Source organism: Saccostrea echinata, unplaced genomic scaffold (genome assembly GCF_033153115.1).
Source record: "Saccostrea echinata isolate AGI-Se365-2 ecotype Australia unplaced genomic scaffold, CSIRO_AGI_Sech_v1 ptg000104l, whole genome shotgun sequence".
Classification (NCBI taxonomy): Eukaryota; Metazoa; Mollusca; class Bivalvia; order Ostreida; family Ostreidae; genus Saccostrea; species Saccostrea echinata.
Genome location: NW_026889853.1, coordinates 113,741 through 130,542, shown reverse-complemented (window position 1 = coordinate 130,542; position 16,802 = coordinate 113,741). Strand labels below are relative to the sequence as shown.

The 16,802-nt window shown below is 29.7% G+C and overlaps 1 protein-coding gene across 1 annotated transcript; it reads left to right on the top strand.

Moving 5' to 3' along the window:
• The first annotated feature begins 3,148 nt into the window (after window positions 1–3,148).
• On the top strand, window positions 3,149–13,697 carry LOC133177208 (multiple epidermal growth factor-like domains protein 10). Its single transcript, XM_061312287.1, has 5 exons — window positions 3,149–3,154; window positions 3,699–3,759; window positions 3,969–4,066; window positions 7,766–7,916; window positions 13,534–13,697. The coding sequence occupies exons 1-5, from the start codon at window positions 3,149–3,151 to the stop codon at window positions 13,695–13,697; spliced, it is 480 nt and encodes a 159-aa protein (XP_061168271.1).
• The last annotated feature ends 3,105 nt before the right edge of the window (window positions 13,698–16,802 follow it).

The following is a 16,802-nucleotide window of genomic DNA, read 5'->3' as shown; positions in this document are numbered from 1 at the left end:
CAAATAGCTTGCTTTTGTTTTGACTAAGAAACGAGCACATATATTTAATATATTTTTACATAATAATTATTTTTTTATGTGGCAATAAAATAAGATAAATGTTGAAAATGTGGGTATTTAGAGTTTAATCATTATTTGTATCTTCAGGAGTGAAAAACAAGGAATTGGTGGGTGGGTGGGTTGGGGGACAATGTGCCGTCTTTACTTGCCCTCAATGTGGAAAAAAATCAAATAAAGTGAAATTTTCCATTGCATACTAATGTTTTCTCTTAATTAACAACCAAGAAAATGTAATGAATAATGATAAATTTTTATTGAGTACATTTTATGTTGGAAAATAAATTTTAGATTGAGAGGAAAGGGGAGGTAACTCTTCACCCCATGGCTTGATAATTACCTGGTAATCATCATTGCCAAGTTCATATTTTCACTTATCATTATTACACATTGCTTTGAACTAATAATTACTTCCATCAATTATATTTTTCATAAAATCACTTTGATTTGTGATAAATAGCAAGTCAATCATTATTCTTCTTTTTCAAGACTGGAAAACAAGGAAGGGGGGGGTGTCAGTGGACCATGTGCTGTCTTTATTTGCCCTCAATGTGGTCAAGATTTTTTGAGTGAGGAACTGTATTGGACTTATCTTTCTTGTAATAATAAAAAATTAAAAATCTATTGGACAGATATTTTTTTATGTCTGAAAAATGGTATAATTTGTATGGATGAAAATAGTCGGATTTGTTCAATCTAAACATTATAATGTGCACCGTTCTCTTATTATATTTCTGTTCAAGCAATCTATTGTTGAAATAAGTTTATAATATCACTTTTGTTTGGAAATAATTTTAAATTATGCTTGCATATTGTATAATAAATTTTTTATGGGTCTTTTTATGTTGGATACTGAATTTTAGATTGAGGGGAAAGGGGAGGTAACTCATCACCCCGTAGCTCGATAATTTACCCTCAATGCCATGTTCATATTTCCACTAAATGTCCATTACATATTCCTTTATGCCATGTGAAAATTTCAGCAAAATCTATTGGAAGGTTTTTTTTGGGTCAGGTGTCCTTAGCTACCTTAAGCCACAATTAAGCTGCAGCTTCTAGGAGCTTAATGTCAGAGCTACCAATAAGCCATCTTTACACATCATTTATCAAATCCTTAAACTAACTTGTTAATTTAAGATTATATTTCAGCATCATTTCAACAAAATCTTATTCGTTTTACAATTTTGTCTCGTTAATTCTAACATTTTTTTTTTAATAGTTTTGAGATATTTTTTTTTTTATTTTTATTCGTGCTTATAAGAGACAAGATAACATATGCGATAATATATTAGCAAAAGTAACCAAAAATATCTCATTCGTAATACTCAATCGTGAATTATCATATCTGTGGGACAAATAAAAGGACAAGAAGAGAGTAAAAAGGGGCATGCTCTTTTCGTGCATATAAGAGACAAGCTAACATATGCGATAATATATTAGGCAAACTTTTAACAAGCATTTTTTTTTCAAATTTAAAAAGTAAATGAAAATGATTAAAAATAATTCATTTAATGTACCATATTTCTATTGTGAATAGTAGTGATTGAGGAAACATTTGAAAAAATAATGAAGTAGAATTTTGCAAAATTAACCGAAAATATTTTATTCATAATACCCCATCGTGAATGATCATATCAGTTGGACAAATTTAAGGACAAGAAGAAGAGAGTAAAAAGGGGCATGCTCTATTGAATTGCTTTATATATGGTATATGGTACTTAACTTTCATTTGAAATGCATTCATTTTTCGTAACGTAATGAGATATGATTCTTTGTAACATTTACCAGTTAAAAATCATTCACTCAGAAACAGAACGTACATTTTTTTCTGTTTTACAATTTTGTTGATATACTCAACCAAAGGAATCCAAGGTGTCTATTTGGTTTCTCTGGAATCATATTAATTCGTGGGGGTCAAAGTGCGTGGGCAAACAAAATTTTTACAAAGTAAACGTTCGTGGTGATGTAAATTCGCGGGGAAGGGTGACCCACGTACATATAATCCACAAACACTGGTCCTCCACGAACAATGATGATTCCACAGTATGTATATGTAGTACTAAGCAAAGCAAATAAAGATTTAGAAATCTCAGGGACAAGGCTATAATTGCCGAATTAATATCCAGATAATGTTTATGCATAAACTGCAAGTTGAAATAATAACTGAAAATAGCTAAAATAAAAGTTACACAATTGATTTTTAAAAGATACATTGAGCCTCATACTGATCCGTGATTAATAAGAGAAATCCACATAAATCTCAATGAGAATTTTTTTTTTTTTTTTTTTTTTTTTTTTTTTTTTTTTTTTTTTTTAGATAAAAAGAAATTTCTTAAAATTTTTAAGGTATTCTGAACTTAATGTAACTGGAGTTTCCCTAGCCTTTTCCTGTGCTTTGTCAATTAGATTACAGGTATATTTTTGTCTTGAAAGAAAATTCTACTATTTATATTTCCTCAGCAATTGCCTGATACGACTGTACAAAATCTGTTATTTTAAATGGTTTTTTGGCCTACTGAAGGAGGTACTTACGATGTAAAAAAAAATCCCTAGATAAAATTAATTTAATAACAAACTTTGGAAGAACACTTCAGTATCCCCAAGTAACTCCCAGGATCATCTCAGTAGTCTTGGAACACACCGAGAGCCACACAGTATCAGATCAGTATCCTTACTCGGAACGTCTCAATACCAATAATATAAACCCTTGTGCTATTCAGTATCAAATAAGATATTCAGTAATTTCAGTACAAACCTGAAAATGAAGAGCTAATCATTGATTATTCTTGCCCCAGAAACCACCTCAGTGTACCAGTGTAACTCAGTGCCACTTTTTTTCCGATTCGCCGTTGTTGTTCGATGAAGTAGTACAATTTCAAAATATTCATGCATTATTTGAAATTAATGCGTTTTGATGGATCTGTTACGCAAATCTCGTTTCTTCTTTAACTACTGTCTACATATTTTGAGATTTTTTTATGACAAAAATACTGCATATTTTATACATTCATAAATGAGTGTCCTAAAATCGACTTAACATGGGAAAAATGATTGTAAATCTTGTTAACTTTAACAAATATTTTGAAATGAAATGGAGGTAAAATATTTAGACAAAAGAGGGAAAAAAAGAAAAAGGCTATACGAAATACAAGGGTTTGACTTTCATTTCCATTGATAGGGAAACATAAATACCCACACAAGGAAGTATTTTCTGTACTTAATCCATGTCCTCAAAAACAAATTTATATGTAACAGGCACTGCAAGGTGCAAATGCTTTACTTTCCTTTTTCATAAAATACCAATGTAATTTCCAGTTGAATTTCTTTCCTAAAGTATAAATAATGCGCATCTGACCAAATCCAATAGTTCTATGTATTGATAAATGTTTAATCTGTAGAGAGTTAGACTAAAATTTGTACAAGAATGAGGATTAACATAATTATATTGTTCAATTGGTGCTTCCCTTACTCTTATGTGTGTAACCTGTTCTATCTATATTTCCTGGATACCTGCAGAGGATTCAAAATTTGACTTGAACGATATGTATCATTATAAAAAATGCATTACATCTTATCTATTAATAACATAACGATATAATTTCCAAACATCTTTTTTTTAACCTATTTCTATTTATTACTAGAGCATAACTTCTCAAGACTCATGCTGTGATGAATATAAGTGGGATAAAAACTCGAAAAGGGGTAATTGTAAGTATACATTTCAAAGCTTCATAGTTTTGACATTACTATGCACATGGAATTTATCCAGTAAGGAATTCAGTGCCAACTTTGTAAAATTGTTCACTAAACATGAAGAATGCCTTCATGCATTGCTTATTTAATACCATTATAATTGCTCAACAGAAATATAAGATAAGAATGCATTGCTGAGTGATCATTTTTATTTTTAGGAGCTATCCCTTTGGTTACTCCCTTTGGAGAAGAATGTCGAATGGAGTGCAAATGTGACGAAGAACTTGTAATCACACAACAAGATGTAGGAATCCAGGTAGCGTAGGCTTTATTTTAAAAGTTTCTTTATAAAGGTTGATGGTTTTCTTTCGCTAGAAAAAAATGAGTTTACTATAGTAGTACGAAGCTCGTCTACAATATAGCAAGGTTTATATCAATGTATTTTCAATAAATGTTAAATGCCAACTTCATTCTTCTCTGGATAATAAATTTAGATCTAATAGTTCATATGGAAAAAGTTAACATGGTATGCACGTCATGAGTACGCTACGTTCTGTTTTCTCTTTTTCCTCATTTTTACAGATGAAGTTAATGCAACATCTGATGATTCAACTGTACTGCGGGAAGAAACCAAGATTGAAAATTCGGTATATTTCATCAAATACTACCAGTTTTGTACGGAAAGAAAAGATTAATATTAAATCCCATTTTCAAGAATACTAATTTAGATGTACTTCATCTTGTCTTGCTTTGTTTTAAAGAAAATATGTTATTTATAAGATATAAATAATACAAGATACAGCATTTTTGTTATAAATCAAAATACAATGCCAACAAAGTCCTTCTCTTCTCATGATTAAACATCATTGTTGCATCTTTTTAAATATTATTTTGAAAAATGCACTCTACCATAAAGCCAAGTTATGTGATGGGATTATAGGATGGATATTTGTTTTCTAAACAAGTCGTTTGTATATTCCTATCAAGTATTATTTGATTTTACCTTCTTACAATATTCACTGATTCCTATGCAACAAACATCAGATTTTAATGTCCTTACGTTGAATTATATATTTGCAGAAATTTCTTCAATGTGGACAGACATTGATATGAAGCAAAAATCAATGTTTATCAGTGTCAGCATTTTTCCTCATTATAAATTTTATTTACATAAAGAAGTCTGCTAAAAAGCGAGCAAGTGTGCACTACTATCGTTGTAAGAAAACACGGTGTAAAGAGATAGAGGAGTCAAATGAAACGGCAGATTTGTGAAGGAATAAACCATCATTATGTTTGTAAATATTAAGTTTATTAACAATTAAGTATTCAACTATAAATTAAAAACTTGAATCCATGCATATAATTATGAATTTGTTTCACTGGATGTTCTTCCGTTGGGAGCATGATGGAAGTTGTCTTTTTAATTAACCTTTACTTATCTCTTTTTCTTTTTGTTAAAAATCCTCTAAAATATAAACAAACGACAGGGAAACTTCACAAGTGCGATGACAATTTATAAATAAGAGGTACGAGGGTCTCACAATAAGTTATGCAACATAGATTTATCAGAATAAACGCAGAAGCACAAAAGTTTTTTTTTAATTTTTTTTAATTACAGTAACTATTTACGAACTCATAATCACCGAAAACCGAGTGTTTTTTTTTTTCCTACAGTCTTTACAAAGAAATAAACTTTAAAGTGATCATGGTTACTATTCTGAGCTGAAAACTCTTTAAAAATAGTCTTTCTTAAGATGAAAATGAGGGCGTATATATATATAAACGGTGCTTTCTTACAAAAATTTCTGAAGAATCAATATGAAAGATGTTGTTTTGGAATCTGGAAAGATAACTTTCATGCTAAACAGTGTTTAAATGGATTTAAAAAATGCAAAAAAAAAAAAAAAAAAAAAAAGAAAAAAAAGAAAAGAAGAAGAAGAAGAGTGTTACAAGATCGCAGTGGAACTGAATAATCAAAATCTGCAGAGACATCAGCAAAGTAGAGGGTGTGCAAAATGATATCTGTAATACCAGATTTACGATTTCCTAACAGATGAAAACATGCGTTAAATTTGCCAAAGGTGTATTAAAAGCATTATTGCAAAATAAGGTATGATAACCTAGAGTGACAGGTGTCAAGACATTTGTGCACTTTTTTTTACAACTCAAAAGGAAGAACAATAATAAAATGTTGAAAAGAAAAGCCAGAGCTTCAAATATATATCTTATACAGGTAAGAGGTCCGATAATTTACGAACCTACACCCAAATGAAGGATTATTAATGGTAATTTTTATAATAGCATTGAGGAAAGTTCAACAGATTTTCTGTGAAGGATTTCCAAATACCGATTCCGAAGTTAATTTGTTTTTGTCCGACAACACTGCTGCAAATAAGCATAGAGATGTACATGAAAGAAGTACAAAAAAAATTTTGAAGAAAAGAATGTTTACAGAGCTTACCAGTTCTCCGTATTCGCTAGATATCAGGTCAATAAAGCATAAGGTAATTACGAAGATTGTCTCTAAAGTTTATTGAAAAATGATATAATTTCGTTATAATAAGCACACGGACAAAAAATATGACTATATTTTAATATAGATAATGATTTGGTAGATGTATGAAGAAACAATATACACTATTTTACGAATGCAAAATGTATAAATAAGCTAATTTTTAGAATTATATAGATTTGAATTTATAACAGATGTTCAATTTTTTTCTTATGCCACACAACGAGGTGTGTGCGATAAAATTTATATATAGACCGCAATTCAGTGGTTGGAAGCTCTTCCATTGGGAATACCAACTTCGCTTTTTCTGTTAATTTACAAGCATAGTCAGTAAAAAACTTTGTACACAAAGGCTGCAGGAGTAAGTCTAACGTTGCTAGTCCTAGATTTGTAATTAATACATCGCCATGAATGGGGATATCTTATATTCATGAATAACAGTTCTCTCTTCTTATGAAAGAACAACAGAATTCCAAAGGGTTAATAAGCCTTGCTTCCAGGTCCGCTAAAATAGCCATGTCCCTTTTGAAAATTTATAGACCGTAAATGAGTAAATTTAAAACTCCAAACAATACAAGCGTAGTCAGAAAATGCTTTCATATGAAGATAATTTGCTTAATTTGCAGAGCTAAAAAAGTGCTTCAGGAATCTACTTACATGTGTATGTTTTTGCAGTAAGTAACCAGGAAATGTTTCGTATCGACTTTTTTTTCAAACTTTTGAAAATGTACGTACATATGCATATGTACATATTTTTCTCTTCAGTTTGAGTTTTGATTCATTTCAACATTCATCTCGAACATTATCTATAATGACCTTTCTTATAAATTCAAATATAAAAATTTATAGCTCAATTTGACTGAAAACATATCATGATAGAATACACTGTAATAATTTCCGATTTGTAAATTTCCCTGTTCCGGTCCTATGTATTTCAATCGAAACAATTATATTTACAAGATCAAATTGAAATTTATCAATTATAACATAATATCTAATCATAAGGAATACAACAATAGGACGGGACTTTTGAATTTACATTTTCTCCATGTTATGGTTGCTTTTATGGACGTTGCAGCTGTCCTTGGTTCAAAATGTCAAAGGTACATGAATATTTTTTGTCTTGTTTATATATTTATTACCGATTATCTGATAAAATGCCTTACATATTTTTTTTACGATTTCGTAGTCGCTTTTTACCTTCCTTTTATTTCTTTCATGTATTGCTACTTATCTCATTAGCACACGCAATGATATTTTAAATATTATACATGTATGTACCGATTGAGATATATTCAATATCGATAACTTAAAAATTTCACCTTGATATATGGAAAACTACACCAACAGTTCCCTTATTATAAAGACAGTCACTATATTATTTTCAGTCCCATGAAATGTCGTGTTTGCTCTATATGGGATAGCCTTACCAACAATATCGATAATACACTAGTAATACTTAATCTCCCAACGTGGTACAAAGTGTAATTTGTCACTTATCAGTTTAGGCTGTTCCTCATTTTATTAGATTGTTCGGATGGCTATTTTGGTATTAACTGTGAAAGGAAATGTAGATATCCTAATTATGGGGCAGGTTGCCAGGAACCTTGTCGCTGCATGGAGGAAATGTGTAACCATATATCCGGATGTCAGGGTAACAAATTTTTGTAATTTAAAGAAAAATAATTATTATCAGCTGCATATCAGATGACCACAAAATATAATTAAACATCTCGAAAATTTAATTACCAGTTACTTACATGTATATCGTTCAGTGATTTATCGATTTGTTGGTTATTAAAAAAAATACATTTTTCTGTGTCCAGATCTTCCAAGCATTGTACAGCCTCTTTTAATAATTTAATAATTGTGAATATAATTTGAATTTTTATTCTGTATTTGTATTATATTTCAAAGTATATTCACATTTTTAATAAATGTCGCAAATATTCTATATTTCACCATTATATTTTCCCAGAAACGACCATGGAAACGACTATCATGCAGAGCACCCTGTCTCTGTTCAATAATACAGATATGCCAATCAATGAAAGCAAAATAGTTTATATTTTCTCTGATTTGGTGGATATATTTCAAAAAGGTGGGTTATAAATTTTGTTAGAATATCAATTGAGAAATCTTGCTTTTGATACATATGTTATATTTAAGTTGTTAGCTTTAATATTCTCTATAGAAGAAAAGTTTGAAATGAGAATTTACGACGCGATACATATAACATCAAGTTGTCAATGAAACAAATGTTATCAAACACTAAACACAAATTTGGTGATCCGGTGTTACAATTTATAGTTTTTATATCAAATTAAATACAGAATATAGAAAAAGGCAATTATTTTTTCTGTCTATCTTTAAAATATTCAGTTTATAAATATGTTGTCTGAGAAAACCTTATTGAGTGGACGTCTAGATGTAGTTTCTCTTATCTCCATCAAAAGTAGTTTTTCATTCATCATGTGTTAAAAACATGTGTTTGTTTAAGATAAGTGCGAATTCAATACTTGAGATCAACGCATAATTTGTAGATTTAGTATGTTATAATTACAATTTCCTATTCCTTAACCATTTTGTTTCCTTCTCTAGACACCAAAAATAAGCCTTCCATGTGGACTTTATTAGATAGAAGACATAAATCGATGCTTATCGGCATAATAGTCTGTTCATCGTTATTATTGATTATCCTGACGGGGATTGTAAGAAAGCAAATTCCTAAATATTTAGATCTGTACTTAATTAAACCTGACGAATTCCGAGGAGTAGCCAGAATCGATTCAACAGACACCTCTTATGTGTAGATACATGCACATATAAAAAAAAGTTTGACTTTCTGTTCGAAGCTCATTTAATGGCCTTGTGTATATAAATGTTCAATATTTTTTTCTATGTTTAAAATAAGTGCTTTCAAATCGTAAATATATCCGTTTACCCAAATAAACTTAATAAGTATACATTTTACATTTACCTTCTATTCTCGAGAAAAAAAAGGAATTCTAACTTTAATCAATCATTTGTTCTTTTTGTATTTTTTGTTTTTTAATTCCATATGACCTTTATAATTTTATTTTGCTATGCGAGTTTCAAATATTGAATATTAAAACTGATTGTGTATGATTGTACATGTATATCAGTTCAAATCAATATGATTTTTAAAGTGAAATTATTAAGTCACATTGGAATCACTATGCAATCAAATGTGAACAACACTGATTTTCACAGTATATTCGGAAAAGATATTTAATATGTAAATTATCCCCCCCCCAACCTAAAAATTTTGAAAATTGACACATCATTTGTACGTATTATCATCTATTTTATGCATACAACATCGATGACTTTATTTTACGGGAAAAAGGTATTAATTTTGGTCGGGATCGGCCTGCGTGTTATATAAGTCGGGAAGCTTGTTGATGTTCAACAACTTGCTGGGCACAAAGTAGGTTAAATATTTTTATAACAAGTTTTTTCATAATATTTGTATGATATTTTTTTGCATCAGTCTTAAATATATTTAAGTCACCATTGAACTGTGAAGGAGGTTGAAGTGTTGAACCTTTTTGTATGTAAAATATTTGCTTATACGTTGATCTACTTTGTTTTGTGCTTAAATTCTGCATATAACTACTTACACTTAGATAAGTAACCTTAAATAAGTAACCACCTGCGGTTTACCCGGGATGGTCATTTTTGAACATATTTTGTGTGTGTTGATGAATTTTGTTGAATTTGTGTGGGTTTTCCCAAAAGTTGTGTGGATTGGCATCCCACGAAATACTATGCCACGGCCAATGTTCACCAAATAAAAGTTAAAGCAAACATCTTGTTGTCATTTCCCTGTAGAAATAAATATACTTGTACGTATATACATGCTTGACTTCTTACAATGATTATTGCGTCAAAAACACTAAAAGCAATTTTCTATTAATAATTCTATTTTACATTATTAATTATGAACATAGGATTAATGCAAATGGAACTGTTACCAGATGTTACAATCCATCCACAACACAAAGCTCCCTGATTACTTAATAAATATTGAACTAAGACTAAATAAAGTAGCTAAAAATTATGTATATTATAGAAAAAATAAAATTTAATGTTTCAAATGTATTTTTGTAGTTTTTTTTATTTCTCCTCCCCTGTTTATTTGTCTTTTTGTTTGTTTTTCTTAGAAAATATTTGATGTAATTTCTCGGATTCTATATCTGAATTAGAGTGATGTCCCATTACTGAAAAAGACATAATCATTGTATTGGATTAAATAAAGTACAAGTACTTAGTATATGCACTTTTAAATTCGAAGATTCTAAATATTAAAGTATCTTTCTCCTTTATCCGATTAAAAAAGAGGAACTCATTCAATTTTTGTATTTGGTTTTTCCTATGCACTCATACATAAAAGGAATTTAATACTTCAAAAAAAAAAAAAAAAAAAAAAAAAAAAAAAAAAAAAAAAAGTCCATTACTGATAAATTTGGATTCGTGACATTGCAATGGAGTGAATGAAGAGCTTAATCACAAATGGACACAATAGTACATGTATCAGTGTTATAGATTTTCTGCATAGTATAGCATAGATTATTTGCAACAATTGAAACACGAAAATGAAACATCATATAAAGTATTTTCGTTCATGCGTATTCATCCTTAAATATAAGAGACTTTACACAAGAGTCGCTAAATACGTATTCTAATAGTTTTGCTATTATTCTACCTCTTTCGTTACAATTTGTAGTTGAATGAAGAGATGATCAATGTTAAGAATATCGGTTATATCGTAACACACATTATGTCACTCTTGGAGGAAGTATGTCTATCGACAATATGAACCTCACCTAGTTTGTTGAAATCATCTGATCAACAAAGCAAAATATATTTCTGTAGAGTTAAACTTTCAAACGGCATGCGGGAAAATATGATAGTAACGCCATCAAAAAGTGATATTTTGAACAAAATGCTGCAGAAACGCTTCCTTTCTTTTTAAATACTTTAAATCATTACACAATTTCATTTGGAGAAATTTTGAGTTCAAGATAAAATATTAATTAATACTATCAATAATGTTACTCTTTCTTGATCTGTCCAATCTGATTAGTTATATATAATTGAATGAAAAATGTATTAATGAAATGTGGAGATAACGAACAGTTATCAAGCTCAAAAGATAGCATTCAGCTGAAAACCGCTTTACAACTTTACTGATGCATTTAGTATTCAGACATCGAAGAGGTAACGCATGCAAGTATTAAATGAAATATCACTAGAGCCTCAATCGTTTAATTAGTTCCCGATACTTTTGAAAAAATAAATTATTGATGGTTCATTTAGCTATCCCTAATTATATTTACATGTACATTTTACCATAGTCAAAAGGAAATTGTTGTACATCAATGTTACTTCCTGTAAACATTTAAACTGCATATGCTGTTTGTATACCCTTGAATGAAAACACCAAATTTAAAATATATAAATGTTGCGCTTAAAAAGGGCTTTTGAAAAAGCGGAACTTTTTTATGACTTGAAAAATTAGAAACAGATGCTTCGTCTCTTATATTTTAGCTTTCTTATCCGTAAAATGTGAAGACAGAAAATTAACAGTAATCACGCTCTAAAGTGAACTTAAACAGTACAAACACGGACCTCTGAGAATAGCGGAAAAGGAATCAGATGCCATGGAGTAATAAGCATCCCGTGTCTTTCGGTCACATGATTCGTTCTGGTCGCTTTGTCATGATCAAATTGATCAATCCAAAAATTAGCAGAGTTTGATTTTGAGACGAGAAATAGAAATACGTGTAATTATTTTATTATAGATTATTGTCATTTTAATTTGTAATATTTTTCATTTGTCACTTTCCCTTCTGCCAGAGAAAAGAGCGGATGAAAATATCCATTAAATAACAGTATTTTACTGAAATCAAAAATATTGCTTAAACCTTGCTTATACCTCTAGAGTATCAGTAATACCTGATATTGGCAAGGCAAGTTCTGGATAGAACACTGTACTATAATTGTAGAACTTTGATATTTCACAGTTCAATTTCTTTCATAAAGCAATCATGTGACACTAATAGTTGAATAATAAATTGAAAACATATTTATAAAATATATCTTACAGAACAAGACCTTTTTTTTAAATTCAAACTTGCAATGTCACCGTTTAGACATTTGTTGAAGAAAAAACTATTATTAGCATTGTCTTATTTGAATATCCAAACTGAATCAATAAGGAAACATTAGAAAACTAATATAGAATATATTTCCTCTTAGAAAAAATACAACATATGACAAACAAGACATGAGTAAATAGATTTTTTTTAATTCCTCAAACACTTGGATCACAACACCTTTAAAGGGATGAAATGTAAAGGTTTCATTTAGTTTCAGCTATTTATTGAATATCCTGCACAACAACAAAAAAAAAAAAAAAAAAAAAAAAAAAAAAAAAAAAAAAAAGAAGAAGACAACTGAGGATGAATTGGCATAAAGAAACACCATTACTGGTTCTTTATTTTACATATCTACCCCGGATGCTTACATTGGAATCGCATTGTAAGACAAATTTCCTTTTTTAACATTTTTGTATTTATCTCTGTAAATTGAATTCTTGTATTTCAAATTAACTAAGATGAAAACACATTGCATAATTTATATGAACATTAAAATAGTACCTCTTGATCTTCGTTAGAAAATATATAATACATTAGAATAAAACATTTATTGTTTGTCTATAGATTCATAAAAATGTCAGTTGCCCCATGTCCTGTTTTTATTGTAATTCGGACAGTCAATTACAATAATGCAACAGCAATAAGTTTAAAAAGACATTTCATTTTAAATAGGAGATATGTTTGCAGAAATGTTAGAGCCTCATTTTGATTTGTTGTTACGTTGTCATATTTTTGGAGAATATATTTAATATGTGAATAATATAACTGTCCCCTTTTGATATTTTTTTTTGAAATATTCAGTAACAATGAAAGTATATCAGTGGATCGTACCCTGTATATACTTGAGGTCTTGATAAAATACAATTTTAGAAATTTATTTTGGTATTGATCTAGCTTTGTAAATGAACGCTGAAGTAACGAATTTATCTTGACAACAGTTCAAAGTGTGCAGCTGTTGTTTAAAAGCAGGAACAACTCTCTCGAATAAATTCCTCGTCTGTATTTCCCTCATTTTAATCTAATATGCTTATAAATATAAAGAAGTCAAATTGATAAATTGATAGTCTCAATTTTATTTATTCACAGTGTGCGCAGATGGGTATTTTGGCCAAAACTGCACTCTCCCTTGCCGGTTTCCGAATTATGGAGCAGGCTGCCAAGACGAATGCATTTGCCTTGAAAGAATATGCGATCCTGTGACTGGATGCATGACTACATGTAATGTATTCCGTACGATGCAATTAATTTGACTATGAGTTTATTGTAAAAAGCTGCTAAATTCCATTTCTTTGATGAAATGATTAACATGCAAATAATTTTGATAACGAAAATAATATTAATTGATAGATATTTTTCCTAAAAATAAATAACAGTACATAACAAAAATAATATTAAAATGTAATTAATAGATATTTTTCTTAAAAGAAATAACAGTACATGTTTTGGATGATAAAGACCACAGCTTTAATAATTGTTCGAATGACAAATGTAAGAGAAGCATTTAACAATCATTAGGTGCCACACACCTAATTAGAAACGGGTGTTATGGTACCTCGTCTTGTAGGGTAATCCATAGCAAAGAGTAACAATATGTACTATTCGACTCCTAAGATTCCTTAGCGAGGATACTGCCTGTTATACCGAACAGGTATGGCCACTTTACCGAGTAAGACAAAATAAAAACCACCAGATATACCGAACGGGGTACGAGGTTACTGTTATACCAAACAGATCCCTCACAAAAGCTCCTAGTGCATTCCATAGCAAGCTTGTATTTGCTCCTAGGGTAGCCTTAGTGAGCCACAACATGCTCTACTAAGCATGTAAAATAGATAATCAATCATAAATAATAATATAATGATGACTTATGTCTCTGCTTGTCTGACATATTCGCCACTCATAGATGTTTATAATCTCTGCCAATTGATTAAACATGCAAATAATTTTGATAACGAAAATAATATTATAATGAAATTATTGTTAAAAAATTTCCATCGTCATCAAAAAGAAAACATGTTGCTTTTCATTTTCATCAAAAAGGAAACATGTTAATTATTACCTAAAAATTCAGCGACACTCCTCTACTTGCTCTTCAGACAAGTGAACATTCCTGTTCAGGGAATTGTCGCTTCGTTTCAATAATGTAACTGTTATTACGTTACTGTTATTTTATTGTTCTTATGTTACTGTTATGTAACTGATATTTGTGTTACTGTTATTTTGTTAATAAAATGTGAGCGTTATTATGTTCCTGATATTTAACTCTTAATTTGTGACCATTGCCCTAACAAAAAATACTTTAGTTAACTATAGTTTACTAAAATTAACTAAAGTAAACTATAGTGATAACATTGACACTATGAAAACTATAGTTAACTATAGTGTTAACTTTGACACTTTGATTTACTAATGTGATAACTTTGAAAACTTTGATTTACAATAGTGATCACTATGAAAACTTTAATTTACTATGATAAAAACTTTGATTTACTATAGTGATAACTATGACACTATAGTGATCACTGAAAACTTTGATTTACTATAGTGAAAACTTTGACACTTTGATTTACAATAGGTAACTATAGTGTTTTTTGATAGGGTATGTAATTGCTATGTTATTCCCTCATTACAGATGCTACCTTTGCGCAAACACCACAACAGTCAATGAATGAATCGATCTATGTGCAAAATGAAACCGAAATGAATATTACATACATATCATGGAATACCAGCGAAAGAGGTATTTTTATAACTTTCTTGTTTTAAAAACATTGGTCATTTACGAAAACTAGAGTGTTCCATGGAACGCATGTGTCGCCTGCTTTATAACCTCTTTACAAAACGAAAATAAGTCTAAGGGTGGACAGTAATTTATTTGCTACCAGTTGTAATATGTATCTTTTCATTTGGAAGCTGCTTAGTCCCTTCTCAATTTTTGTTGCTATACTGTCGAACACTGCAAATTCCAGTATTAAAAAACGTATCGAAAATAAAAATGTTCAACTCACCGTCTTCCTCAGGAGTAGGATTTTCGAGTTTGGGTAGCTTAGGCTTTTTTTCTTGTCATTTTTTTTAAAAAGTAAATAAAATTAGATATAACAAACATATGTTGATACAAACCTTAATCACCCCTCCAAAAAAAGAAGAGAGACCGATAGACTATCATTTATCATATATAATCTTACAATCAAATAAAAATATTATTCCCCAGACCTTCAAATCTAAAGGAAATAATGAAAACGAAATTGTAATTTTTTTTAATTAAATAAATACGTGCTTTATCTACCTACCCTTCAGTCTTTCTTTACTACAATTGACAATGATCCTTTTGGTTTACCGATCTCGATGTATTTCTACATAATAAAAATTTCAAATTGTGTGGTATGCTATTTATTAAAGCTCTGTAACTCAATATAAAAAAAAGACAAAAAAAAAAAAAAAAAAAAAAAACAAAAAAAAAAAAACAAGTTAAGTCTATCTTACAGAGTATTTTTGCAAATAAGGTCAAGGATAAAGGTCAAATGGACTGTAACGCTGGTATTTTTCATAATGTTTTTATGGCAAACAAGACATATGCTAAATAGCATAGACTTACCTCTTAAATGACTAAGATATGTTCTATAACTGCACAATGAGCTATTTTAAAAAGTAAGCCAAAGGTCAAGTTCAATGGTTACTGAATAGGTAACCATGGTATCTTACAAATGCCAGAGTTCCAAGCAAATGTGCAAAACATCTATACCATAGCTCTAACAGTTCTCAAGATATAGGTTGGGGCAGAGCAGTGATAAAGCTAATTAAAAAGAGATTTAAGACTCAGTTCGTTTGTTTCCTTTCAATCACATGTACAGAACTCACATAGTGAAACAAATAAGCATCTGCAATACTTCCTGTTCATGGTTTTTTAACAATATTCTTTCCTTTGATGATGTACACTTTATTATTTTTTTTTATTTTGAATAAATAGTTCTCTTCATTTAATTATACTATTATACATGTCATTTTCATTGTGATATGTATCATTTATAAACAGAAAGAATAACGTTAAATACGTCGATGTGGACTGGTATGGATGTGAAACACAAAGTGATGCTTATCTGTATAGTTTTCTTCGGAGGAATTTTTATGATCATCATCGGAATATACATCAAGTTAACTGCTACTAACCGTGCACATATTCAGTACTGTAAGTGGACAAGAAAAAAGGGAAAAGAGACACGTTATTCAAATGAAACTTTTAATTTATGACTTGATCAGCTTTTCATGAAATACAAGAAAAATTTGTGTGAAAAAATTTTTACTTATGTTCCTGACTATAAATAAAAACGTAAAAAAAAAAAAGTTTGATTTATTTT